Source organism: Trifolium pratense, linkage group LG5, assembly GCF_020283565.1.
Source record: "Trifolium pratense cultivar HEN17-A07 linkage group LG5, ARS_RC_1.1, whole genome shotgun sequence".
Lineage (NCBI taxonomy): Eukaryota > Viridiplantae > Streptophyta > Magnoliopsida > Fabales > Fabaceae > Trifolium > Trifolium pratense.
The window spans coordinates 48,661,213-48,687,693 of record NC_060063.1 but is presented as its reverse complement, the minus strand read 5'-3'; the positions used below and the strand labels follow the sequence as shown (position 1 = coordinate 48,687,693).

At 37.8% G+C, this 26,481-nt stretch overlaps 4 protein-coding genes across 5 annotated transcripts; 2 read left to right on the top strand and 2 right to left on the bottom strand.

Moving 5' to 3' along the window:
• Positions 1–272: 272 nt before the first annotated feature.
• LOC123885759 (leukocyte receptor cluster member 1) lies at positions 273–3,493 on the top strand. Its single transcript, XM_045935078.1, has 2 exons — positions 273–1,186; positions 3,067–3,493. Exons 1-2 carry the CDS (start codon positions 471–473, stop codon positions 3,071–3,073), a joined length of 723 nt encoding a protein of 240 aa, XP_045791034.1. The 5' UTR covers positions 273–470; the 3' UTR covers positions 3,074–3,493.
• Positions 3,494–4,396: 903 nt separating this feature from the next.
• On the top strand, positions 4,397–5,753 carry LOC123885435. Of its 2 annotated transcripts, none has more exons than XM_045934719.1 (3): positions 4,397–4,495; positions 4,804–4,885; positions 5,209–5,753. In XM_045934719.1, the coding sequence occupies exons 1-3, from the start codon at positions 4,424–4,426 to the stop codon at positions 5,391–5,393; spliced, it is 339 nt and encodes a 112-aa protein (XP_045790675.1). In that variant the 5' UTR covers positions 4,397–4,423; the 3' UTR covers positions 5,394–5,753. The 2 variants fall into 2 exon arrangements, with proteins under 2 accessions (XP_045790675.1, XP_045790674.1); XM_045934718.1 differs by having other exon boundaries at positions 4,801–4,885.
• Positions 5,754–5,825: 72 nt separating this feature from the next.
• Positions 5,826–12,915, bottom strand: LOC123885434 (vesicle-associated protein 1-2-like). Its single transcript, XM_045934717.1, has 8 exons — positions 12,650–12,915; positions 12,480–12,550; positions 12,123–12,204; positions 11,917–12,032; positions 11,652–11,816; positions 11,509–11,559; positions 6,469–6,546; positions 5,826–6,190 (listed from the first exon to the last, which is right to left on the bottom strand). Exons 1-8 carry the CDS (start codon positions 12,702–12,704, stop codon positions 6,086–6,088), a joined length of 723 nt encoding a protein of 240 aa, XP_045790673.1. The 5' UTR covers positions 12,705–12,915; the 3' UTR covers positions 5,826–6,085.
• An 8,018-nt stretch (positions 12,916–20,933) lies between these two features.
• LOC123885083 (probable aspartyl protease At4g16563) lies at positions 20,934–22,629 on the bottom strand. Its single transcript, XM_045934306.1, has one exon. It carries the CDS (start codon positions 22,531–22,533, stop codon positions 21,076–21,078), a length of 1,458 nt encoding a protein of 485 aa, XP_045790262.1. The 5' UTR covers positions 22,534–22,629; the 3' UTR covers positions 20,934–21,075.
• Between the last annotated feature and the right edge of the window lie 3,852 nt (positions 22,630–26,481).

The following is a 26,481-nucleotide window of genomic DNA, read 5'->3' as shown; positions in this document are numbered from 1 at the left end:
AGACCATTGATAAATTTTTATCCACGTATCACGATCTTAGCAAGGTAATGAAAGTTAATGGAGGATAAGCTAATGAAGCATATCTGAACTCGTGCAATGAAGCTCCATAATTAATGAGTTATGTATGTATATATATATATATATATAATACAACATAAATTTGTATAAACTTATATATATTCTCGATAAATTTAGTTTTTATTAAGATTTTTTTTTATTAGAATTGAATGCCACCTAAGCATTATTTTTTTAAATAAATAATGGTGCGAGTGCGATGATGCGTTTTGGTCATCTTGCTCCTTCGTGAGGTTAGGGTCCGCATATCTTTCCTCTTTGCAGAGAGCATTCACAAATTCGTTCTTCATTCAATTCACAAACTACAAAATCGAAACTCTTGCCTTCAACAATATCCAGTTTTCTTCCAATTTATTCCCGTATTGTGCTTTCGTGAATCGTAAAGTAATTGAAAAATGGGTGGCCATGGCGGTTTGAACATTCTCCCTCAGAAACGTTGGAACGTTTACAATTTCGATAACAGAGAGAAAGTCCGAAAAGACGAAGAAGCCGCCGCAAGAGACGAGCAGATTAAACGCGAACAATCGCGAAAACGCGATACCGAGGTCCGTCTTGAGCGCCTCCGTACCTCTCGAGGTTTGGCACCGACTATTCCCGAACCTGAACCTAAAACCGAACCTAAAGTCGAACCTGAAGTTGAAGTTGAAGTTAAAGCAGAAGCAGGTGATCCAGGTCACATTAACCTATTTGAAGGAATTAAGATTTTCGATCCGATTCGAGTACCGAAGAGAGATATTGAGGGTGAAAAAGAGGAATTGAAGATGAAGACTAAGAAATTGAAGTTGAGGAAAGAGCCTGGAGAGTCTTCGATTCGCGCCGTTGGTCCTGAAGATGAGGTGTATAGGTTAGGTTATGGAATTGCTGGGAAAGGGGTTCAATTGCCTTGGTATGTTCAAAATAAGAAACTCAATGATAATGATGATGATGTTGGTGGTGTTAATGGTGAAAATAATGGTGGTGATAGGAGGGGTGAGAAGAGGAAGAAGACATTGCAAGAGTTGAGAGAAGAGAGGCTGGAAAGGGAGAGGAAAGAGAAGGAAAGGGAGATGGCGTTGAGACACCCGAAGCAAAGCCGCAGAGAAGCTTTTGGTAGTAGTAGATACTACAACAGGTGAAAATGATTTTTTATTTTGTTTTCTCTTTATTTTGATTTATATGATTTTGTTAAGCTGTTCGTGATAGTTTCTGATTTTTATGTGATTGAAAATTTGAAACTGACTAGGAAGATATGTAATTTTGGTTCAATAGTTTTGTATAAGGGAAGATAGATTGATCAAGTGGTTTTGATTGTTACATATTAGGCCATGGTCTTATCTATATGTGATGTTAGAACTAGGTTGTGAAATCAGTGACATAGAATATGATTTATTTTAGTTCCGACTTCAGAGGCATGAATACCCTCCAACTTTGAGCTCTCAGTTCTCGTTAGTAGTTGTTCCTTAGTTTAATTATGTGATTATGAGTTGCATAATAGCTCGGCCCTTACAACTTACAAGTTCCTAATATGCCGAATGCCACAATATCCAATAACCTCAAGTAGGTTAGTGGATTATGGATATTTGGTACCCTCTGATGATTATTTTTAAAAGATTATGTTATGTGAGTTTAAATGTTTGTGATACGGTGTATTGGTCAAATTTTATTTTAGATTGGTGCCTAGGTAGTCAATCCCGCCTCCTGGATAGCTGTGCAGAGCGAACCGGCTGACCTCAAAAGTGGGATAGCGGAATGACCTCTATTTGATCAATTTTTGGACAAATAACTTAGCCCATGAAACATTCATAAATCAAAAGTCATAATTAGCCCCACTTGCATCGGCAACTTGAGTCGAAGTTAAATCACCATTTTCATAAACCAATTGGGTTCACCATCTTCCCCCAATAGATATTCAGTGTTATAATTAACATCATTCAAAACAATTGGATCAATCTTATCACTGTTAGATAATAGTTCGAGCTTATATCATTGGGCCATTTGTTATAATTGGGCTTAGGATAGTTTAGTCTTTTATATTTACTATATATTGTATGAGTGACTATTGTATCATAAGCTTTTGCCCATTCTATTGAAACTCTATCCACCTTTTCTCTTCTCTTTGTTTCTCTATTGTTAACAATCACGACAATCATATCGCTCTTTCAGAACTTGATTATACTTGATGAAAACCCAGTGTTGTTCATAATTAAGGTTACTTCTCTTTGGAATGAATGAACCTATATATTATAATTTAAATGTTAGTTTGATAACCCACATTGTAAGATACTCTAATAATGTTAGTTAAGTTTAATACTTACATGCTCAAAAGTACTCCAGTTGTGTCTGAAGCACTACATGTCAAACTCAATACTTAATGGCCAATAGTTGCAAATGTGGAGTGTCTGCTTCATAAGTCTTCCACCACTTAGCTGCAATTAAAAAAAAAATCATTATTATATACACAAGTTGTTATGTGCTAAATTTGCAAGAAATGAACCTAGTATTCTTTATAAATAGCTATTGCATTTGTTTTGTTCACTTACTTACTGCCTTATTGCATTTGTTTTGTTCACTTGAAGTATTAATCAAATTTTTTCAGTAACTGGAATGTTGTAGAAAGCAAATGCCAAAATTTATCGAGTGTCTCTTGGTTGCCTGTAGTTTTGGGTTTAAGTTAGGTTCCGCAGTTTACAGTTTTACTGCAGAGTGAGTGCCCATAACATAACTCTCCGATGCTTGAATTAGTAGACAATGGGTGGCAAATTCCTAGTCATAACTAATACAACTGTTGATAGACTTAGCAGTTATCGATGCAAACGTTTAAATCAAAGCAAAGCTGGTTTGCTACTTGCACTAATAAGAATTATAGAACTTAATGAAAAGTGAAGATGTTGACACCAGATTGACGATAGTTGAAAAATGCATGTTATAGCTGAATTTTTTAATTAACAAAGGGATTGGTTTCTTTTATTCATTACTTTGTTTGATGAAAGAACATATTCTATGACTTTACAGGAGATGATTGAGTCAAGGGTGCTGCACTTTGTGATCTCCCGGGATTTTTCCTTCTTCATATGGGAATTGTGCTGGCTACATTCCTGTAAATTTATTGGAAATTTGCGCAAGCATCGTCTCCCATCCCTCCTCTGACTCGTTGAGAATATTGTGACATATTATATACAAGGTGGTTCGAGTGCGATGATGAATCCATAGTTTGTATCTACGATATATATGTCCTTGTTCTGTAATATGGTCAAGATCAAATGTGTTACCTAATGAAAATGAAGAGTTCAATTTCTCATTTGTTTAACTTATTACTTCTTGGATTGGTGGAGTTTCTTTAGCATGTGCTAGGTGAAATGCATACTGAACAAAAATTTAATCATTGCCTTGTATGTGAAGAAATCGTCTTTATGAGAATAATGCAGTTGTTTGTTTGAAAGGATTATGTTAATGCAGCTACTTGTCGATATTTAAATGCCTTGAATATTTGCATTCTCGTTGTGGTTGGCAATAATAGTACAGAACTCCATTGCTTCATGAAGAGAAATTAATATCGAAAATGGGTAAAAATAACTTGAGAGTTGAGAAATCCATAAGGACTAAATGACACATCTTTTTGCGTTTTCCTCTTTTCCCTTTCCAATTTAGAGATTTCATAAAAGTCCAATTCAACGAGAGATCTCAATATTATACATTGAAGAGGACTCGAACCTCCACGCTGTTTAGCACGAGATTTTGAGTCTCGCCGCGTGTCTACCATTTCACCACCAAGGCATCTCCAAAGTCAAATTCTACAAGTTTATACTATTGGTTTGTTCAATGAATTTCTTTAAAATAAACAGGTTGATTGCACTTCGATGGTTTCCCAATTATTTTTTATGTCTAACGATAAACATATTTACAATGACTTTTGGAATCACTATGGTAAATAAAATAAATATTTTCCATTATAGTCTTTTAATTGGTATCTCACATATATAACTAGTATTTTAAGACTTCCATTAGGTTTCTCGTTTAAATATCCATCTATATAATTTAATCTCATAAACACATTTTATTCTTTAGGAGACCAAGTAATATCAAAACCTAAAAGTCTGCTTTTGAATTTGATAGTTGTTGAAACGTGCATCTCTTATGTTTAAATTAAATTTATTTTAGATGCTTGTTATTATCACTTTATTTTATTTTGAGGAGAAATGTGCTTGTAATGCCAACCTTTACATATAACAAGTTAGATGAATAATTCAAACAAGATCAACTTGAAAATTGTATATTCACACATGACATAATCAAACTAGACAAATTCCTAATACAGAAAGTTTAAATATGAGATGAGAGAAGCAAAGCTTATAGATAAATCATATGGGCTATGGCTATGGCCTCTACAAATGAAAATGATAACCGTTCTCTTTTATACTTAGAGAACTTGACACTCCCCACGGTAGGTTTAATAACACTATTTTCTTTTTAATTCAATCTCTATATATTGTTTTAATCCAAAAATCTTACTATTATATATCTCTTGCCATTTGATTTTTTTTATTATTACCTGAGATGAATGATTGTTAATACAATAAAATCCATTATGAATCATATTTTTTTCCTGTTTTCTTCTCCTTCTTGCTTGCTAGTGAATCAATTGTTGTAATTCTTACAATAACAAGTTATTTTGATATATCACACAATAGATAGTTGTAGTTGTGTCAAGTTCAATGCTTTAATTTTATTTTGTAATGTTTTGTAAAGCAGTTTCAAGTTGTGGTGATAGCGGCAAATATGAGGTGTAATGGTTGTCAAGAAAGAGTTTCCAGAGTTGTCTCAAAAATGACCAGTAAGATTCCAAACTGTATAATAGATATTCTAAGTTTATAATCACTTTGGCAGTCGATGTCCCAAGTTTTTTGTTGTTGTATAAATTGAGCATTGCAAACTAGAGTATGGTAGACCACATATTTGACTAAGATCCCTATCATTAGTTTAACTTTGTTGGTTGTTTCATTCTCAAAGTTCAAACTTGAGGATTTTGATTAAGATACAATAGACTTGTACCATCTCGTTGAAGTGTTCTTAGGCATGTCACAAGGTTTCATTAACATGTTAAGAAAGTAAAGTATATTTGATGTTTCAACTTGCTCGTTTAAACTAAATATGCAGGGTTGACAGAGTACACAATAGATGTTGGTAAGAATGAAGTAACTTTAAAGGGAGATTTCATGGCACATTCAAACATACAATATAAAACCTTTAGAAGCAGCACCCCGAAGAGTGCCAACGATCCACCCAAATCCTCGATTGCCTGTTTTACTCAATTTGACAAACATAAATGTAACAAAGAGTAAATCCTGGCAGCTACAAGTTTCAAATTATAAGGCTCTATTTGTTCTTTCTTTCTAGCATACCACAAGATTAAACTAACTGCATAAAATCCAAAGAGGCTGAAAAACCAGGGGTTTCGCTCCTCTAAAGTAAATAGTTAATAAAGTGAGAATTAGAGTAATATTTTAACATTTATGATTTATTTTGCATGTACATATAATATAAATCACTTGGTTGGTTATCAATTACTTTACTCTAAAGTGAACAACTCGCACACGAAGATGAGAGGAAGCAATACTCACTACAATCAATGACAAAAAAAATGGTTACAGGGAGGGAGGGAGGGAGAGAGAGAGAGAGAGAGAGAGAGAGAGAGAGAGAGAGAGAGAGAGAGAGAGAGAGAGATGTTATTTGTGGTAGTGTTGACAACTTGATATTACGATGTAGCCGCTATATGAATCACAAAAGTAACAACAAACTTTTCCTCTTAAGTTACAAAAAGAATGCATGTCACCCAAAGCATGAGTTAGTTCACATTGAGAGTAACAATAGACCCACAAACTTCCCCTAAAGTACTCTACTTCCAAAATTACAAGCAAAAATAAAAAGAACCAACACCAGATGAATTGATCTACTTTAACTTTCATCACAATTGCTTGAACAGTCAGGAACGGTGAAAATCTATGGTGAAATCAAACAGTGCAAATGCTTAGGTCTATTTCATGAGATACCCCATGATTATGCCAAGTAAGCCGATTAATATGACAATGATAAATGACACTCCGCCACGATTTTTGTTTCCTTCACGCTTCAGCAACTCCTACAAGTAATTAATAAATTCATTCAATAAATGTTTCATGTCCATAACTAACATTGACAGAATCAGTTAATGGCTGTAGCAGAAATTAAAGTTCATGTCTCAGCTCAAAAGAAAACAAATGGCAGATTCTCTATTGTTCAATCACCAATCACCATAGACATTTCTATCGAAAACAAATTTCATCCTTATTCAGACTAAAAATCCCGGAAGACTGTAGTCTCAACATAAAGTGATGAAACAACGAAGTATACATAGAATATGTATAGTGAAATACTCACCAGTTCCTGGCGGAGCCTGCTAGTTTGTTGAATTGCATTATTCTTTTCTTCAGTCAGCCTTGAGATAAGAGCTCTTGCCTGCAACAAAGCAAATATAATCAAAACACAGTCGCCATATAGTTTTAATCTATGGTCAATAAGTCATACATCAAGTAAACAACCCTTCTTGTGGATATTTAAACCGTGAAACTATCCATCAGCTTTGATCTCACAGGAAAACGTCAAATGCTTCAATATGTATTGGGCCTTCTAACAGAAAAATGTGAAATGCTTCAATATGTATCGGGCCTTCTAAAATGTGGGTGTTTTTAAAACTAATCCCAAATTGAACTTTAGTCATTGAGTCCATGTTAATTTAATAGAATGTAAAGATTGCAAAAGAATAAAATTCAAATAAAAACTAATTTCAAAAAGCATCTTTATAGGGACTAAAACCATGATTAGGCAAATCACTAGACATAAGTACGGAAAAAAAAATTATACCGAGTACCAACTAGGAGAAAACAACTTTTCGAGTTTTAAAGTTGGGAGCAAAAAGAGATATCAAAGCCATGGTTGTAAAGATCTATAGTTAAATCTTGAGATCGCGCGATCTTACGTGTTGGGGGGTGAGCCACCGTGCTGGAGTGGTTGGAAGATCGCAAGAATGGATGAACGCGTGAAAGCGCAGAGAAACATCGTGAGATCGTGAAATCAGAGATCTTCCACGCGTTCTGAGCGTATTGGGTTTATAAAGTTTCAACCCGTTTCGCCCCGATTGATGTGTTTTTTTACCCGGTTCAAATTACACTGCCCCGACCCGAAAACGAACCGCTTCACCTAAAAAGCTGCTCATTGTGCATCGAAACCTGATTACGTGGGGAAAAGGAGCGGCTTCACCTATAAACATGATTGCGTATCAAAAAAATCTTATGGAACTAGGAATTTTGAATCGAGCCTTGCATCCCTATCTCTATTCATCAACTGTATCACTAATTTCATTAATGGTTGTTAATTATTCAATCGTATTCCCTAGTTCAGTCTCTTCTATAAATTCTCTTCATCTCTATAGAACTATTCTCATCTCTTCAACCTCTCAGAACTGCACTTGCTCATATTTGCAATTCTTCTTATTTCCTTTCAAATTTTCAATCATAGTTTGATGAATTAGGGGTTTTTAAGTTTAAGAGTATAAGTTTTTAAGTTTTTATGTTTAAGAGTCGATGTTCTAGTTTTAAGTTTAAGAGTCCAAGTTATTTTTCTATATTCTAGTTTTTAAGTCTAAGCTATTTTGGTTATGTTAAAGATTATTGAAGTTTTTTATGTTTAAGATTATGTTTAATATTTATGAAGTTTTTATGTTTAAGAAAATTTGTGGGATCTTACGATCCTACGATCTACGATTTTTCTATACCCCAACGATCTTTAGTGGGATCTCGATCCTGACAACCATGATCAAAGCATCTAGATGTTATTTCACAACACTTTTGTAGATTGAAAATAAAATTATAAAATTCATATTTGGAAGTTGGAACAACTATGCTTTTTCTCATGCTATAGGTACATACACAACTGGAAATGGAATACAGGCAACGACTGTAACTTGTATGGGGAAACAGAAAAAAGGACATTTTGAAACTGAAAATTTACTGAATTAATAACAATGAGTTTTTGACAGAGCAAGAAATCTCTAAGCCACTATTTACTACTACCTCCGTCTCATAAAAAGTGTCTCATTTGCACTTTCTCTTTGTCTCAAACTAATTGTCAATTTAGAATATCAATGCAACATTTATTATATCTTTCCACTAATGCACCCTTATTTATTGACTTTCACTCCACTAACTACAATTAATAAGGGTGTTTTAGTAAATGATACTACTAATTTTATTATTAAAATCAACACAACTAACCATTTTCTTAAGAACCGCGAACAACCCAAATAGGAAGTTTTTATGAGACAGGGAGAACTATCATCAGAAACATTAAATCTCTCCCAGCTCAATTTTAATTCCCTTCAATATTGCAATATCAGGGAATTTGAATAGAGAGGATGTGCCTTTATAAAATCCTAGAGGCATTGGCTAAAATAACCTTACAGTAAATGTCGCAAAATGTTACCAGGGTTTAAAATGCAAAGTAGCATTTTCCCTTCCTTGAAATCCCTCCCCTCAACTAAATAGGACATCTCACGAATCCTTCATCCCCCTCCCCTTGTTTGAACCAAACATATCCTGAGGGTATGTTTGAATGGAGGATTATGGAGGGGAGGGCTTATCAAGTTATTCTTTCAAAAAAAAACTAAATCCCAAATATATACCAAAACATTAGACTTGGCCATTCAAAACCCTTTATCCAAACATATACCCTTACAGAAAATTCAAGGGACATAGCTGGGAGCCTGCAGTCAGCATTCAAGGAACATTCCTTGGCTTTGTGGCTCTTTTTTTAGAAGGATAGGTATTGGGGGGCATATTAGGAGTAATAGATGGAGAGCAAAGGATCCCAGCCTTTCAGTTAGTTGAAAGACAGTTAGAAAGTGTAACGGAACAGCTAATCAACAGTTAGTTAGTTAGTTAGTTGTGATAGTTGCCGGGGGAAGAGATTTATGAGATGAGAGGGAGGAGAGAAAGGCACTCAGTGTGATCATTGTTGTGAGAGAGTACTAGTTGTACCATTCACAGTTAGCTATGGTAGTTGGAAGGGAAGATAATTAAAAGGAGTATTAGGTTTCTCAAATACTAAGGGTTGTACTGTTCATGGTTAGCTGTGATAGTTAGTTGGGAATAGAATAAAAGGAGATAGCCGGGGAGAAAGACATCGAGTGTGGTAATTATTGTGGAAGAGCCAGTATCCTAAAACTGTTTGTTGTAACTTCTATCCTAGCCTAGTACAGTTACACCCACTGATACCGAAACCGGGAATTATGTCATAGGAACCCAGAAATAACAGTCCACATTAATCGAAGAAAAAACAATTCAGTAATGGATGAGAAGAGTGTTATATTAGATAATTGAAGAAATTATAGAGGAATGGGTATCGCTACTGCTTAGAGAGCTATTTTAAGAGAACAAAATGTTCCCCGCCCATAACCAACTCAATGATTATCCGAGATACCACAAGATTCTATCCTCCACTCTCTTTAACAAACTAACCTTTTACTCTCCCCATAACCAACTATACCCGTTTCTCTAATTTCCCTCTTTGGGTGACTCTAAGAGGGCCTTGGACAACTGGGCCTACATGTACATGTAAGGTACCTATCATTGTGATTCTCCAATGAAATATCAATTCAATTGCCTTTTTCTATCCAGTTCTTATAAACATAATAGCTTAGGTTGTTGTACATATTGCTATATATGAGGGAAAAGGGGGTTTGAATGATAGTTTGTGAAATAAAGAGTGTGGCATTATGATTTTGGTGATGGATTTGTTATATACAGGTGATGTATGGATGTGATTGGGTCCTTTTAGATGTGATCCAATTCCAACCTATGTCAGTTACTACAAAATTGCCTTTGTTCTACTTCAAAATATCTAAGGGTTTTTTTTTGTGTGTTTAACATATGCTTGCATATGTATTGAGAATTTGAAACTGTAATAGATAGCATTGTGTATGCTTATTGTAGTTACGAAACTCCAGAACAAGACAAATTTCATAAAATTGTTGTACAATTATTATCAACATTGTATATTTTACAGAAGTACTTACTTAATACAAGTCATGGTTGTCAGGATCGAGATCCCACTAAAGATCGTTGGGGGTATAGAAAGATCGTAGATCGTAGGATCGTAACAAGGATCGTAAGATCCCACAAATTTTCTTAAACATAAAAACTTCATTACTATTAAACATAATCTTAAACATAAAAAACTTCAATAATCTTTAACATAACCAAAATAGCTTAGACTTAAAAACTAGAACATAGAAAAATAACTTAGACTCTTAAACTTAAAACTAGAACATCGACTCTTAAACATAAAAACTTAAAAACTTATACTCTTAAACTTAAAAACCCCTAATTCATCAAACTATGATTGAAAATTTGAAAGGAAATAAGAAGAATTGCAAATATGAGCAAGTGCAGTTCTGAGAGGTTGAAGAGATGAGAATAGTTCATAGAGATGAAGAGAATTTATAGAAGACGATTGAATAATTAGCAACCATTAATGAAATTAGTGATACGGTTGATGAATAGAGATAGGGATGCAAGGCTCGATTCAAAATTCCCAGTTCCATAGGATTTTTTTGATATGCAATCATGTTTATAGGTGAAATCGTTCCTTTTCCCCACGTAATCAGGTTTCGATGCACAACGAGCAGCTTTTTAGATGAAGCGGTTCGTTTTCGGGTCGGGCAGTGTAATTTGAACCGGGTAATATATATATATATATATATATATATATATATATATATATATATATATATATATATATATATATATATATATATATATATATATATCAAACGGGTCGGGGCGAAACGGGTTGCAACTTTATAAACCCAATACGCTCAGAACGCGTGGAAGATCTCTGATTTCACGATCTCACGATGTTTCTCTGCGCTTTCACGCGTTCATCCATTCTTGGGATCTTCCAACCGCTCCAGCACGGTGGCTCACCCCCAACACGTAAGATCGTGCGATCTCACGATTTAACTATAGATCTTAACAACCATGGTCAAACATGTAAAAGAGTAATTCTTGTGCGGAATGCATGATGCACACTAGAAATCCCAACTTATTTTCATATTTCTACAAGGTAACAGAAATTCGAGACCATAAGATCAAATGCACCTAGGCTTCCAAGTGGGGGGAAAAAGCAAGAAAAATAACACCCAGTCAAGAAAAAAGTTGCAAAGCAGTTTGATATACACATGATAGTATCTTTAAAATATTGAACGAGAAAATTAAATTCTATTTTATTCATTCCTACAAAATTCATGTGTATATTCTATAGTAGCAATATCATGAATTCGATTAATACAGCTGGTAACCACCACAAATCAACATGCATGATAACAAACAACAAATACATAAAACAGGAGTTTTTTTACTATACCTCTGCAGATTTTTCTTGAGCCTCGGTTCGTTCGGCAAATCCTCTGGTTCCCTGAAATATCCCAACAAGAAAAAGACATCTAAATCGATATCCTTGGACGGAAAAATGTAGATTCACCTAAAACAGGACAAGTAAGCACTCACTTGTGAGAAGTCAAGACCATTGACATTTCCATTTTCTGAAACAGACCCTCTAGGCGACGACCCTTCCTCAGAACCCTCTGCAACTGGAGATGGTGGTTGCGGTGGAGATACATACACCACTCTCAATTTGCACTCCTCAACCACATGCCCTGCCTCCTTGTTGAACTAGGCAATCCCAAATAGCACAAATCTTGTAACTTCACACATTGTAATCGTAAACAGAAATTAAATGAAAATGCAACAGCAACTAGCATGTTAATCATACCATATCTGCAGAGATATCTTTCGGACTGACACCATCATTGGTCTTTACACTCTGAAGAAGAAACTTATCCTTGCATTGCATATCAACCGGAGCTTCTTTTTGCGCTTGCATGGTAACTATACAAAAACAAACAGATATAACCTTACAATTGATTAACAACAACAACACATAAAACTAATATGCATTCTGAATAATCGTATCGGTACCCATAACATCGCAGGTAGATCTTGGCATGACAATTCCAGTGTTTGGACGAACACAATACTTCTTTGGATTAGTTGTTTTAACCTAAAAAAAAATCAAAATACAAAAAATAAACACACAAATTTTGCATTTATCATCCCTAAAAAACTACAAAAATTGACGAAATTCGTTCTATTACTATACAATCCAACATTGCGAAATAACTAACAGTTGCAAACTGAAATCACTTACTTAATCACATTAACTTAACAAATAACAACAACACTAATCGCTAATATAAAATTAACAGATCTTAAAAATTACTACAATAGAAGCAAAAGTGAAACTAAAAAATGAACTGAAAATGGAAATTGTGTTACCTTGAAAGCTACATAGCTATCAGTCTTATTAGACAATTGAAGAGAACACGAGATCTGCTTCTTCAGCTCAACTGCAGCAGAAGAAAATGAAAATGAAAATGAAAATTCAAAATCGTGTTGTTGAAATTTGAAACCCTAGAAGAAGAGAAAGAGAGAGATCGGAAACTGACAGGGGAAAGTGAGTTCGAGAGGTTCGACACTGAGGAGGTCACCAGCGGAACTCATATCGGAGTAATTGAAGCAGAAAAAGTGATTATTGTGAGAATATTCGAGAAAGTGCGTTTTGATGTGAAAATGGAGGGAGATAGAGATCCAGATCGAGAAGTTTGGGAAAATGCGATTATGATTATTATGACAGGGATTTCAGTTTTATTTCCTTTTTCTTTTGGTTTTCTAAATTTCTATGTGGCGGTGTGAAAGTGAGAGTGTCAGTATCAACGTGCGTTGAAACTTTTTTTTTTTTTGACTAAAAATAAAAGATATTCATTCATTCAAATTGATAGAGTACATCGATATAATACAAATTCAAATTTGCTAAAAACAAAAAGGATGAATCTGCAAACAAACTCACATTCATGTTAATAGCATAAAACGGCAAATTACATAAGCTTACATATATGACTATATTGAAGTGTCTGGAATGTCCATGCCCCCAGATCTGCAGCGTTGATGACACAAAAGTCGACATTGGATAGATTTGTACTTGATCGGATCTAATCCTTCAACCTGAAACAAATGAACACCGCACAAAGACGGGAAAACAAAATATACCGCACAAAGACGGCACAACAGAATACACCGCACAAGGACGGGATAACAAATAACACAAAATCAAACAAATATGTGAAAAATCACACTTATTTAACAACGAGAAAGAAAAAACAATTTGGAGGGGTGATTTTAGGTCAAGATTTGACCTGAAATCACCCCTCTCTTATAAATTAAGAAGAAGAAAAAAGGTGACGGCTAGGGTTACAACTTAGGAGATGAGAGAATAGAAATAAGATAAATACAGAAATAAAATTAGGAAGAAAAAGCTCTTTCAATTCAATAATAATAAAACACCCTAATAGGAGAATATTACCCATTTTTAGTTGTTTAATTGTGAATGGTGTTGAACTTGGTTTGAATGATTATGGTTCGATCTCCACAACTGTGATTGAGATGAGGTGAAATCATTTGATTTCATAACTGAATTCGAATCAAGTTATACTAGTGGTGAAAGAAAAAAAATAAAATAAAAAATAGGAGAAAACTAGTCTTAAAAATTTTGCATTGAACTTTTTTAAAGTTGTTGTTTTTCTAATACAAAAATTTGATTTTTAAGTTCTATGTCATTGGAACACATATTGATTTTTAAATCATTTTAATTTTTGTTCTGACGGATGCATATACGTATATAATTGATCGTTTTTCAAAAGAAATTATGTACAATTGATTGAAAAGTGACATATAATTATAAGAATGGACAATATAGCAAGTTGTAAGAGAAGACTTGAGTCGTGGCGGCAATATGGAAAAAAAAAACTCTCTAGTAGAATATGAGGATTTTGAGTGAGATTGTTTGAAAAGTGTAGTATTTATATTTTCAACTAAAAAGTGTCACGAAATTCATTTCGTAACAAAATCCATCAAAGTCTCTCGCGACATCAAACATTTCACATACTCATTCTAGCCTAATTACTTAATTTCTACTCATTAACCATTATCACTCTAACTTAGCCTAAACTTTCAACTAATTAATATTCAATAATGACTATAATACCCTCCGTAGTAAAATAAACACAAATGAATAAATAATAATTATATGAACAAACACGTAAATAATTAAATCAATTAACCACAAATAAATAAATAATCCTAATAATAAAAATTAGGATGTTACATACCATATGGTAGCGTTGTTTACTAAGCAACGTAAGAGTATTTTATATGCACGAATCAAAGTTCGAACTCCGGATAAAGGAGACAAATAGAGCATATTTTTTATGAATGCAACTAAATGGGTATTGTTTGTTGAATTGTGTAGTTATAAATATAAGCAAAAATGCATTTTTTTTTAGATTCACTGAATAACAAATGTATATGATTTGTATTATAGTCCAAATACATAAATTATTGAATGGGTCTAAAAAATCTAATTTTGATTGTAATTGTGGTCGGATGGAGTACTATATAAAAGGGTCTCTTGTTGACTAAGGATATGAGTATTATTGACGAACCTATCTGTTACTCTGATTTTTTACACTATGTAAACCTCATTAAAAAGTTTTTAAGTTAAGTATCATATCATATTCATGTTGTATTGATCAAAGATGTAAATGAGATGTGCTCTCTTAAACCAATTTTTTTAGCTTCTTAACAAAAAAAAAAAAACCTAAATTTTATCACAAGTATTTTTCTGCGAAAAAACATCAGAAAATCTTGTAATCTGGCGACAAATCTATCCGAAATCAGTAGCAAAGGTCCCCCACCTACATCTCTCTCGGGATGGCCCAAACTGATTTAAGAGAATTTAACTCATCATCTTGGAATTTAGTAATTTCTTACCTTGGATTGTGTACATTGTTCAGTAAGGAGGGTTCTCTCACCTCATCAACTTAAAACAATTCTCCAACTCAAAATTCTCATTCAAACAATAAAAGAAAGTCATGCTAAGTACTATCTTTGGAAAATTTGTTAAGCATATTAATCGTGTTGACCAGAATGATGCGACTTCGCCGGCATTTGCGGTGGTTGAGAGCGTTGAGACCCCTGTTGAAGCGGAGGGGGGTTGTGTACCTGCAGGCACTCCGACGCTCAAGTCAGTTTGTGTTTGTGGAGGTTTTCTTAGCTAAAATAATGCGTACCTTGCAAATGAAGTGGAGATGCATATATATAGCCCCCAGCGCTGGGCTAAGGCCCTTGATGGCATTAATGGCCATCAAGTGGCTGCCGGAAAACGGCTTGGAGGCCTTGATGTGCAGTAAATGCTCATCATTCCGGTTTTCGCCCGTTACAATACGTAAGAGTATCAGACCGTTGGAGTCTTGCTCGGATCGCGTATGTTCGACACCTTCTGATGCTCGAGCTCGATGCTCGGCCCAGAACAGGAGCCCCCCATGGTAGGCCAATAGAATCCCGCTCGCAAGGCTTTTCTGGCCAAGGAGCGTCCACCAATGTGCTGACCGTTTACTCCTTCGTGGATCTCGCCGAGGATCGAGGCTACCTCGCTTTCCTCGACACACCTTAGAAGAGGGATGGAAAATCCTCGGCGGTACATTTTTCTATTTAGGATTACGTATGCGCAGGCTCTTCTTTTAACCTTAGCCGCCTCCTTCTTGTCAAGTGGGAGGTTTCCGGTATTCAAAAATTCGAACACGGGTGTCATCCAGCTGTCGGCGTTGATTTCGCATATCAGGAATACCTCGGTGGGTTTCACTATGCTTGGTTTGGATAGCGTTTCCTGAATAAGCGATTGATTTCCGCCCTTCTTTTTCTTAGTGCTTGCGAGCTTTGATAAAATATCTGCTCTTGCATTGTGTTCGCGGGGAACGTGCTTGACTTCGGTTTGTCTGAATTTGGTTAATTTTTCTTTGATCAAGTTTAAGTATTCCGTGAGTCGCTCGTCTTTTGTTTGGTACTCTCCGTTTATTTGTGATGCGACGAGTTGTGAGTCCGTGAATATCTTAATTTCCTCGGCTTCCATATCCTGAGCCAGCCTTAATCCTGCCAGGAAGGCTTCGTATTCGGCTTGGTTGTTTGTGGTTGGAAAGGCGAGTTCGAGTGAAACTTCTATGAGCGCTCCTTCACCGCTTTCGAGTATGATACCTGCACCACTCCCTTGTGGATTCGAGGATCCATCTACGAAGATGGTCCATTTGTTTTTGTCCGGGGTAGATGGTGTGGTCATCTCGGCTATGAAGTCTGCTAGCACTTGGGCTTTTAAAGCCTTTCTGCTTTCGAAAAAGATTTCGAATTCGGACAACTCGAGCGACCATTTTAGCATTCGTCCTGTCATATCCGGCCTCGCAAGGAGTTGCTTAATCGGTTGATCAGTTCGAACCACGATGGAGTGAGCTAAGAAATAGTGTCTTAGCTTCCTCGCGGCCATGACTACTGCTAAGGCCGTTTTTTCAATCTGTAAGTATCGGAGTTCTGGTCCTTGCAGAGCCTTACTCACGAAATAAACGGGTTTTTGCCCTTGCTCGGTTTCTCTTATGAGAACGGCGCTAATGGCCTCCGATGCTACGGCGAGATAAAGATATAGGGTTTCCCCTTCGTTGGGTCGCGTTAGGACTGGGGGTTCGGATAGTGCTCGTTTTAAGTGTTGTAGCGCATCCTCGCATTCCTTTGTCCATTCGAATGCGGATTCTTTTCGAAGTAATTTGAATAAAGGTAGCGCGTGTTGAGCGGATTTTGCGACAAAACGAGATAAGGCTGTGAGCATTCTGTTTAACGATTGGATTGATTTCTTTGAGTCCGGCGTAGGGAATTCAAAGAATGCTCTGCATTTATCGGGATTAGCTTCGATTCCTCTTTCGGTTAAGTAAAACCCGAGGAATTTCCCAGCTTTTACGCCGAACGTGCATTTTTCAGGATTGAATCTCATGTTATACTTTCTCGCTTGGTCGAATACTCTTTTTAGATGGGCTGTATGATCGACTTCCTCTTCGGATTTGACGATCATATCATCCATGTAGACTTCGAGCATGTCACCGATTTCATTATTGAAGACTTTGTTCATCATCCTTTGGTATGTGGCGCCTGCGTTTTTAAGCCCGAAAGGCATTACGTTGTAATAATAATTACCGGATTCGGTCATAAACGCTGTTTTCTTTTTATCGATTTCAGCCATTTTTATTTGATTATAACCCGAGTACGCGTCCATAAACGATAGTAATTTAAATCCTGATGAATTATCTACTAGTTTGTCTATGTTAGGTAAAGGGTAAGCATCTTTAGGGCAAGCCCTATTAAGATCGGTATAATCAACACACATGCGCCATTTTCCATTCGATTTCTTAACAAGTACAACATTGGATAGCCAGGTGGTATACCTAGCTTCCGAAATGAAATTTGCCTCGAGGAGGTCTTTTACAGCTTTTTCAGCAGCCTCCGCTTTTTCGGGAGACTGCTTCCTACGCCGCTGGACAACGGCACTAGCCCTAGGATCTAAAGTCAACTGGTGACAGGCGACCTCAGGGTCGATACCAGGCATCTCTGCAGCGCTCCAGGCGAACAGTTCAGCATTGTCCTTCAGGCAGGCGATCAGTTGCTTTTTGACCAAGTCGGGGAGCCCAGTTCCAATCTTGATCCCTTTGAGGGGGTCTTCGCCCAAGGGTACCAGCTCGAAATCTCCGTCCGGAATTGGGCGGTAGATTTTCTTTTCAGCCTCGGTGAGGTCCTTCTGCTTCTCTTCCTGATGCTCCTTTTTTGTGAGTCGAGCATCTATGTCAACGGAACCTCCAATAGTGTTTACCCCCGGATTTTTCTTTTCAGTTTTCTTGGGGGTTGCCACGGTGCTCAGATTTTTTGCCGCAGCCTCGAAGCATCTCCTCGCAGCAGCTATGTCGCCGTTGACGGTGGCGACCTGGCCGTCCGGTGTGTAGTATTTCAGCTTCAAGTGAACGGTGGACGACACAGCAAACAGCTCCGCTAAAGTAGTTCTGCCGATGATGCAGTTGTACAGCGAGGGACAGTCGACGACCATGAATTGCGTCCTCACGGATTTCATAGCCTTTTCCTCGCCGAAGGTGACGATGAGGTCCACGTATCCCCAAGGCTTGGTAGTCGACCCGTTGAACCCCTGAAGGTCGGGTCCTACATATGGAACCAAGTTCTTCTCCGACAGCTGTAGAGTTTTGAATAGCCCCGAGTACATTACGTCGCACGAGCTCCCCTGATCTACGAGGATGCGGTGGACGTCGAAGTTCTCCATACGAGCCCTTACCAACAGTGGTATCTGATAGTTTGGCGAGCCCCCAGGAACTTCTGATTTGTAGAAGGCCAGCGGGTCGGAGTCTTTCTCAGGTTTGGAGACGGTGATGGGAGTCACTGAGCAAACGTTTTCCAGCTCCTCGAACTTTCTTTTCACCGATCCGAGGGTGATTTTGTTTAGGCCTCCCCCTGTTATCACCAGTGCTTTTGGGAAGTTTTCCCATGAGCCATTTAGGTGGGCGTTGAAATGCCTCATGAGTGCTCCCTCGTCTGACCTCGGGGATGGGAGTGGAATCTCAGGTGCCGAGAAAGCGAGTGCTTGAGGGACGATGCCTCTGTTTTCCTGTTCGGGAACATCAATGGCCATTGCGACCTCTTGAGGTTCTCGTCGTTGTTGTTGTTGTTGTCCTTGTTCGTCGTTCTGAATATATTTTCGGGCATAGCCCTTTTGTATCAGAATCTCGATGGCATCTTTTAAGTGGACACAGTCCTCAGTGACGTGTCCATGGCTTTTATGATAGCGACAAAATTTCGTCCTATCAGTATTTGCCTTCATGGGCTGCTGTCTTGGGAAGTGGATCCCAGCCTTTTTGAAGTCCGCAGCGGAGACTTCGGCGAAAATGCGATCTCTTGACGCATTCAGTGGAGTGTATGTTGTGAATTTTCCCCGAGGAGGTTTGGAATCTTTAATCCTTTCCTCCTTTTGCTTTTCGCTACCTCTTCGCGAGGTTCCAGCTTCATCCTTTTCATGGTTCCTGGTTTTTTCTTGACTTTTAGGCCTTCTTAGATCTTTGGCCCTCTGTTTCTCCTCGTAGGCAATGTACTTCTTCGCCTTTTCGAAGAATGCATCCAGCGTCTTCGGCTCTTCGATACCGACAGCTTTAGCAAAGTCGCTGTCCGGATGTAATCCCCTGTCGAGGAGATACAGCTTCATGCTCTCCTCGACCTTCACTTCTACGGCTGCTTTGTTGAACCGTTCGAGGTAGGCCCTTAGAGGCTCGTTCTCGCCTTGGATAATGGCTTCGAGGGTTGCTTCCGTTTTTGGATGACGCCTCGAGGAAGTGAAGTGAGCCCGGAAGCGGGCGCACAGGTCCGTCCAAGAGTCTATGGATCCTGGCGCCAAGCTCTTGTACCAAGCCATAGCGCCTTTCCTCAGAGTTGTGGGAAAGAGCTTACACTTGATAGAGCCTCGTACATTTCTGTACTCGAGGAGAGCTTCAAGATTTTCGATGTGTTCGTCCGGATCTGTCGAGCCATCGTAGGTATCCATTGCCGGTGGTTTCTCGAGTCCGACCGGCAGGGGGAGTTCTCGGATCCTTCGGGAGAGGGGGCCTTGGTGACTGTCCCTTTCTTCCGGGGATCGGTTCCTTTGGCGGCGAGGAGGGTTGTCCCTTCTAGGGGAATGTCTCCTCGGCGGGGTGGAGTTTCGAGATATTGCCTCGTTTCTCCTTGGGCTCGACCTCCTTTCACTTCTGTGGCGAGGTGGTGAGCGTGACCTGGAGTAGGTTCTGCTCCTCACAGGTGTGGGTGAACGGCGAGCTGGGCGAGCTTGCGCCGTAACCCTCGATTCAGCAATTGCGTCGATGCGACGGCTTTGCTGCTCGAGCCTTTGATTCTGCTGCTCGTATCGCTGGTTCTGCTGCAGCAATAAGTCCGACTGGCGGTTGATTGCATTAACCAGCGCAGCCATCATTTCCTGCATGGGAACGCCCGGAGGGACAGCTACTGCCGGAGTCGCCTGTGGCGGGGTAGCCACAGGGATCTGCGGTTCTTCTGGGTTGTAGGGCTCGTAGTGTGCGTCTTGCCCCTCTTGGCCATCTTCCGTTACGGAGGCGAACTGGCGCGGGTGGTACGGCGCGTAGTCCATTGGTTGAGCGTTGTTCTCCGCCACGTGCTCCAGGATTTGATGGTTGTTAACGCCAGCCATTGGTCGTGAAGAAGGTGTTTTGAAGGAAGTTTAGTTTTTGGTTTGGTTAAACAGGGAAACTAATGGTCCCCACAGACGGCGCCACTGATCGTGTTGACCAGAATGATGCGACTTCGCCGGCGTTTGCGGTGGTTGAGAGCGTTGAGACCCCTGTTGAAGCGGAGGGGGGTTGTGTACCTGCAGGCACTCCGACGCTCAAATCAGTTTGTGTTTGTGGAGGTTTTCTTAGCTAAAATAATGCGTACCTTGCAAATGAAGTGGAGATGCATATATATAGCCCCCAGCGCTGGGCTAAGGCCCTTGATGGCATTAATGGCCATCAAGTGGCTGCCGGAAAACGGCTTGGAGGCCTTGATGTGCAGTAAATGCTCATCATTCCGATTTTCGGCCGTTACAATACGTAAGAGTATCAGACCGTTGGAGTCTTGCTCGGATCGCGTATGTTCGACACCTTCTGATGCTCGAGCTCGATGCTCGGCCCAGAACAATAATTATTGTTGATAAAATATCTTTTACATTTTTAAAATATTAAATATACAAATTTTAAGACATAAATTTCTTTCTAATGTGCTTAATTAGTGTCCCGCGAATATCGTTTACCCTTTTTCTAAAAAGTAGGAGTTATATTTTTTCAAATGTTAATACTTTTTCAAATTCTTAATATAAGAAGGAAAAAAAAAAGCAATGCATGCATACATTCCCCCTGAACTGAAGAGCACACGAGTGTATGATTTATTTCAAATTTTTACACTAGTTTTTGTCGCGATTAAGCCGATCCCAAAGCGACGCGCATTTTCTTCTAGCAAAACCCACGCGCTTCTTTTCAAGATCATACTCAACTTCAAATCCCTGCTGTTGATAATTCCCAAGTATTGCACCAGGTCCACCACCACTCACTTCAAACTCATCTCCACCGTTCATCAACATCAAACACCCCACTCTCTCTTTCCTCCTCACTCCATCTCCACCGTCCAAAAACTCATAAAAATAATTCTTCCTAGGCAACACCACACTTGAATTCACCCCAACAAAACGCAACGTCACCGCCGGAACTTCCACCGCCGCCGCCGCGTCCAAATAATAACACGGCGAAAGCCCTGTTTTCATCTCAATCTCACTAGCTCGCCGGTTGACTTTCCCAACACGACGGTCAAACTCCGCCACCACAGAATCATAAAACCCCACCGGCAACATCGTGAACGTCGTACCGGAATCCACAACTACACCACCGTCACCTCTTTTATTCACCCTCCTTAAAATCTCCGGCGCCGGAATCATCTTTTTTCCGATACTAATTCCTTTCAATCCAACACAGTAAAAATAAGAATGCTTTGGATTATCAAGCATTGAAGTATAAACAAACTCAACAACTTCATCACCATTACTCTGTTTTTCATCTTCATAACGACCCAGAATGAGTGGACTCGGTTTTCTAACTCGTTCATGGCGAAAAGAATGAGAAACTAAGCAATAAGAGAAACGGTTACCAAGTTGAGGAGAATGAGAAGCTAACTGAGCAGGGAGAGATAACAATCCACGACCAAACCCAGCAACACCGGTGGGTTCTGAAAAAGTGGTGTGAGCACAACCGAATGTAAAGTTTCGAAATTTGAGAGAAGAAAGTGAAAGGGTATCATGATAGAGTGAAGCTATTAAGCTTCCATCGCCGTAAGCATAGTAAAAAGGTGGACAGTGAAAAGAACCGCAATCTTTTGTTTCAATGGAGTCTAATGGACAATGAGCCATTGTGCAGAGATCGGAGGAAGAGACGGAGTTGTGTGCTGTAGAGCATGCTTTGGAGTTGCATGAAATGGGGGTGCTGTGAGAGATGTTGGTGGGTGGAGAAGAAGATGAAGGTGAAGGGTTTGGTTTGAATTCGCAGAGTATGCAGTTGAATGGGGTGCAGGGGAACCAGACAAGGTCACTTCCTGTGTCCATGTAGAGAGTTATGGGTTGGGAGTAGGGGCCGAAGTTGAAGGAGAGAGTGTAATCGGTTCCTGGTGAGAGTGGAAGAGAGAGTTGGTGGTGGTTTTTGTAGTGGTGGTGGAAGCGTGATGTGGAGTGAGTGGTGGTGGATTTGAGGAGGTGGTGGGTTGTGTTGAATTGGGTTTTGGAAAGTGAGTGTGTTAGGGGTAATAGGATCATTTGTGATGAAGGATGTGAAATGGAGAGTGTGATGAGGAGGAGGAAAAACAGAGGAGAAGCCATTTTTGGTTAAACAGTGTATTTGGTTTTTTGAGTTTGAACTTTGGGAGCAGAAACAGAGAAGATGAGTTTTTGAATTTGTAGATAGATAGAGTTCAGTGATGTGATTATGGAGTGACACTGTGACAGTGTTTTGTTTGTTTGTGAAGATTCCAGCTGGTGAATAAGTAACCTTGTGGGCGCATTCTAACACGTGTGTACAAAAATGTCTAAAATATTGTACTTGGAAAATGTGATGCAAGTTTGCAACCATTCTATATTTGATATATAGTCTCAGAAAATAATAATTTTTTGATAGCTGGTTTGAACCAGATATTGGTAATGCAGTCAAGGTCATTTAATTTGTATGTAAGAAATGAAGGACTCGTGGTCATTGAAAAGTTGTTTGAAAGTTTAATGAAGACAGACAGACACCATCTTATAAAAGTAGAAGCTTAGGATGACTGAATTGGTGTTGGTGGTGGTCATTAGGGAGCACATGGATCTTCTATATTGGATTTAAGAGCAATCATCAGGCCCGACTCCCCCACATTGCATGATGGGTTTGAGACGACATCAGACCTCAAAAATTTGCAGCAAATTTTGAGGCCTATAATAATAGTTATATTATTAATGCTCACAGAATATCAAATATGCATCGATAGATTAATGAGAGACTATAATGTTTGTGTATACATACATGGTATGAAGAAAATTGTGAACTTTTGTAGTGTTCTCTAGAGTTATTATTATGCAAACTTATAATAATGCTTTACTTGAGTTGTAGGCCAAGACCAAAAATAAGATAAATACAAGATTGAAGTTCTTGTAAGTCATGCTTACAATAAATTGTGTGGACCTTAAACCAAATCCATTTTATTTTGTAGCTCATTTCATTCTTTTGTTTGTATATCACCCCAAAGAAAAATTGTTTGCATATGCAAATTATTGCACCTGATATATAAAAGATGTTTTAACAACTAAAGCTCCAATCATGCATAATTCTTTGTTACTTATTCTGTTGTTCTTAATGGTGTCTTGCAACACTAACATTTAGTGGCACTGCCTCCAATTAGAGAGCCCTTTGATTTGTATACTTGGGCATTAATACCTTAAGTTGATTGCCGATTAGTAGTAACCTACATAAACTTGGAAATGGACTTAAACTGCATTATTAAGAACACAATGCTGCAAGAGCATGTTATTTTTAAAGAACTCTTGCATATAACAGGAAGCAAATTCTAACCCCAATGTCACATGCCTCTATACAAAATTTTATCCGTTACTATCTTAGTAGGCGGCGTTCAAGGTAGTTAAAATCGAGATTTGATGCAAGATCGGGAAGGGGAAATTAAATCGTAAGATTATACAATGTTATAAAACTCATATATACGCGTATAAATTCATATCTATACATATAAAATAATAGTAGTAATACAAAAAAAAACCTTGAATCACTTGAAATATTTGTGTAAATATTAAATTTATAAATATTAAATTTGGTCTCAACCTGCTTGACCGCTTCAGACCCGTTACAGAACTATAACTGGTGCCGTAATGCTCTTGTTTCAACACCTTTGTCTGATCATGGAATGACTTGGGAAAAACACTCATTGATTGGTTGAAGTGCAACATTGACTGAACTTTATTCTAGAATGAGAGGAAATTTGGCATTAGAGTTTGCTTTCGAGATAGCTTAGGCTCCTTCGTACAAGCTCATACAATGCTCTATATCCAATAGTTTTGAGAGGGTCATTTTTGAAAGTGATTGTCAACAGATTGAGAATGCTTTGAGGAATGATTGTATGTATGAGAATGTGCTAGATACTCTCTTATCCTCTTGTAGGTCTTTACTTCACTCTAATGTTAGTTACAACATAGCTTTTGCTCGCGGCAAGTCAATAGAATTGGTCATAATCTTGCTAGAGCATCTCTATTTCAGTATAGCCTCTTTGTTCATTATTAATTATTAATACCCTCTTTGGCAACGCATCATTGGATGTATGTGTAAAAAAAAATTACACCGACGGTGCACAACAATTAAACTCTTCTTATTACTAGTATTTTTGAAGAAATGCAATGAGTTCCTTTTACTTCAAATGCTAATATAAATTAAAATTATCATAATTGCATAAATGTTTCAAAAATCGTAGATTATACAATTAAACTAATAACATAGGCGATTCTACCCAATTCCACCAAAATAGGATTATGTGTATATTCATAATCACCGAATGCAAACATAATCACAAAATCGTGAGATTTTACAATTCAAATTGCAATTTTAACTACCATGTTGCCATTATCTTTTGTCTTATGAGTGAGAGATGCAACCCCTCCTGTGCTAGCCGCTAGGGTGCGGTAAGACTTTTTTATCAGGCTCTTCGAGGCCGTGACTGAACTTTCTTTCTTAGTGCTTGTTTGGTAGAAGAGAAAAATAAAAGCACGAAAAATCAATACATATACTTGGACTAACGTTAATCATCCCGACCGGTCTTGGTGTTCTTAGATGTCTCTTTTTTTTTTTGGCAAATTCTTATCTACCCATTTCATGAGAATGGGCTACTCAACCCATCTGATGTGGCATTAGTTTTGAAAATGTCATTTAATTACTACTATTTTAAATATTTGCAAATTAACCCCAAATGTATTAATTGTTTAATATAGGGATTTTACATTTTTTTTCACTCAGTTGTTGTTGCCTTCTTCTAACCTTCCACCTTCTTCGACACACCCTCCGACGAGGACGGCGAAGACCAACCCGACCACCACATCAGAAGTTTCAACGTAACCACACAATTTTGACCTATCCTTCCATCTCCTTCCTTAATTTTCCTCTTTTGTTCATCCCTCTTTTCCTTCCTCACCGTCGACGGCGACGACCACCGCTACCAAAAATTATTGCACGAGTTCATCTCTTCAAGTAAGTTTATTCTTCTTCTTTTAATTTTTTGATTCATCGTTGAGGTTGACATTGCTACTTGTTGTTGTTAGGGTTCTTTTAATTTTAATACAAATCCTGCGTGTGTGTGTGTGTGTATATATTGTGTTTTTGCTGCTGTGTTGTTGTTAATCTTGCGTGTATATTGAGTTAATCCTGTGTGTATATTGTTGTTTTAATACAAATCCTGCGCGTGTGTGTGTATCCTGCTGTGTTGTTGCATCTTTCCAATAATAAATTTTCAGATTTAGGTCCCTTCATCTGCAGCAAAAGTAACCCTAATAACATTTTGGGAATTTTGGATTTATCAAACAATGAATTAAAGGGTGAGTTGCCTGATTGTTGGAATAATTTAACCTCACTATGATATGTTGACCTAAGCAATAACAAGTTGTCGGGAAAGATTCTGATTCTGCTTCTGGTTGCATTTTGTTCTGTTTTTATGATTATGATGATTTTAATTAGACAGTGATGATGCTAACTAGTTAAAAGTTTAGATTTTTAATTTTGTTACACCCTACTAACTCAATTGTTTCATGAACATAGTGATTGAATAAGTGTAGTTTAGAATTTTGATGCTTGTGAGAATTCAATGATTTGATATGTTAGATCTAACTGATTATTCTTTACAATGGAGAAGAGAAGATCATAGATAGCATTAGTTGGATTTAAGGTCTTTGTATTTTATTTTTTTAATTTTACTTTAAGTGTATTGGCTTAACCGCTTAAGGATCGTGGAACTTGCAATGCAATGTGAATGTCACATTCTTTTGTAACTTGAATTGTTTGTTGCCAGCTATCACGTTATGAAAATGAGAATCATATTGATTATTTCATGATCGAACCAATTATTGCTTTCATCTTGTTGTTGATGACTTTCTAAAGTAGAAAAGTTTAGTCTTGTGATCTTTTGATTAGAATTACAATTAGTATAACTTTACTTTAGTTTTTCCCTTGTGTTGAAATCTTTGTGTGCAAGTGTAATGTTCATAGTTGTTGGTGGCGTGGTGTGCAATCTAAGTGTTGGACCA

Bases quoted from the DNA above. Each gene is read 5' to 3' on its own strand.
- LOC123885759 (XM_045935078.1), top strand. From the start codon at position 471: ATGGGTGGCCATGGCGGTTTGAACATTCTCCCTCAGAAACGTTGGAAC.
- LOC123885435 (XM_045934718.1), top strand. From the start codon at position 4,424: ATGGCTATGGCCTCTACAAATGAAAATGATAACCGTTCTCTTTTATAC. The intron at 4,496-4,800 runs GTAGGTTTAATA...TGTTTTGTAAAG, and splicing joins AGAACTTGACACTCCCCACG to CAGTTTCAAGTTGTGGTGAT. The intron at 4,886-5,208 runs GTAAGATTCCAA...CTAAATATGCAG, and splicing joins AGTTGTCTCAAAAATGACCA to GGTTGACAGAGTACACAATA.
- LOC123885434 (XM_045934717.1), bottom strand. From the start codon at position 12,704: ATGAGTTCCGCTGGTGACCTCCTCAGTGTCGAACCTCTCGAACTCACT. The intron at 11,560-11,651 runs GTGAGTGCTTAC...GGGATATTTCAG, and splicing joins ATGGTCTTGACTTCTCACAA to GGAACCAGAGGATTTGCCGA. The intron at 6,191-6,468 runs GTGAGTATTTCA...AATTACTTGTAG, and splicing joins GCAGGCTCCGCCAGGAACTG to GAGTTGCTGAAGCGTGAAGG.
- LOC123885083 (XM_045934306.1), bottom strand. From the start codon at position 22,533: ATGGCTTCTCCTCTGTTTTTCCTCCTCCTCATCACACTCTCCATTTCA.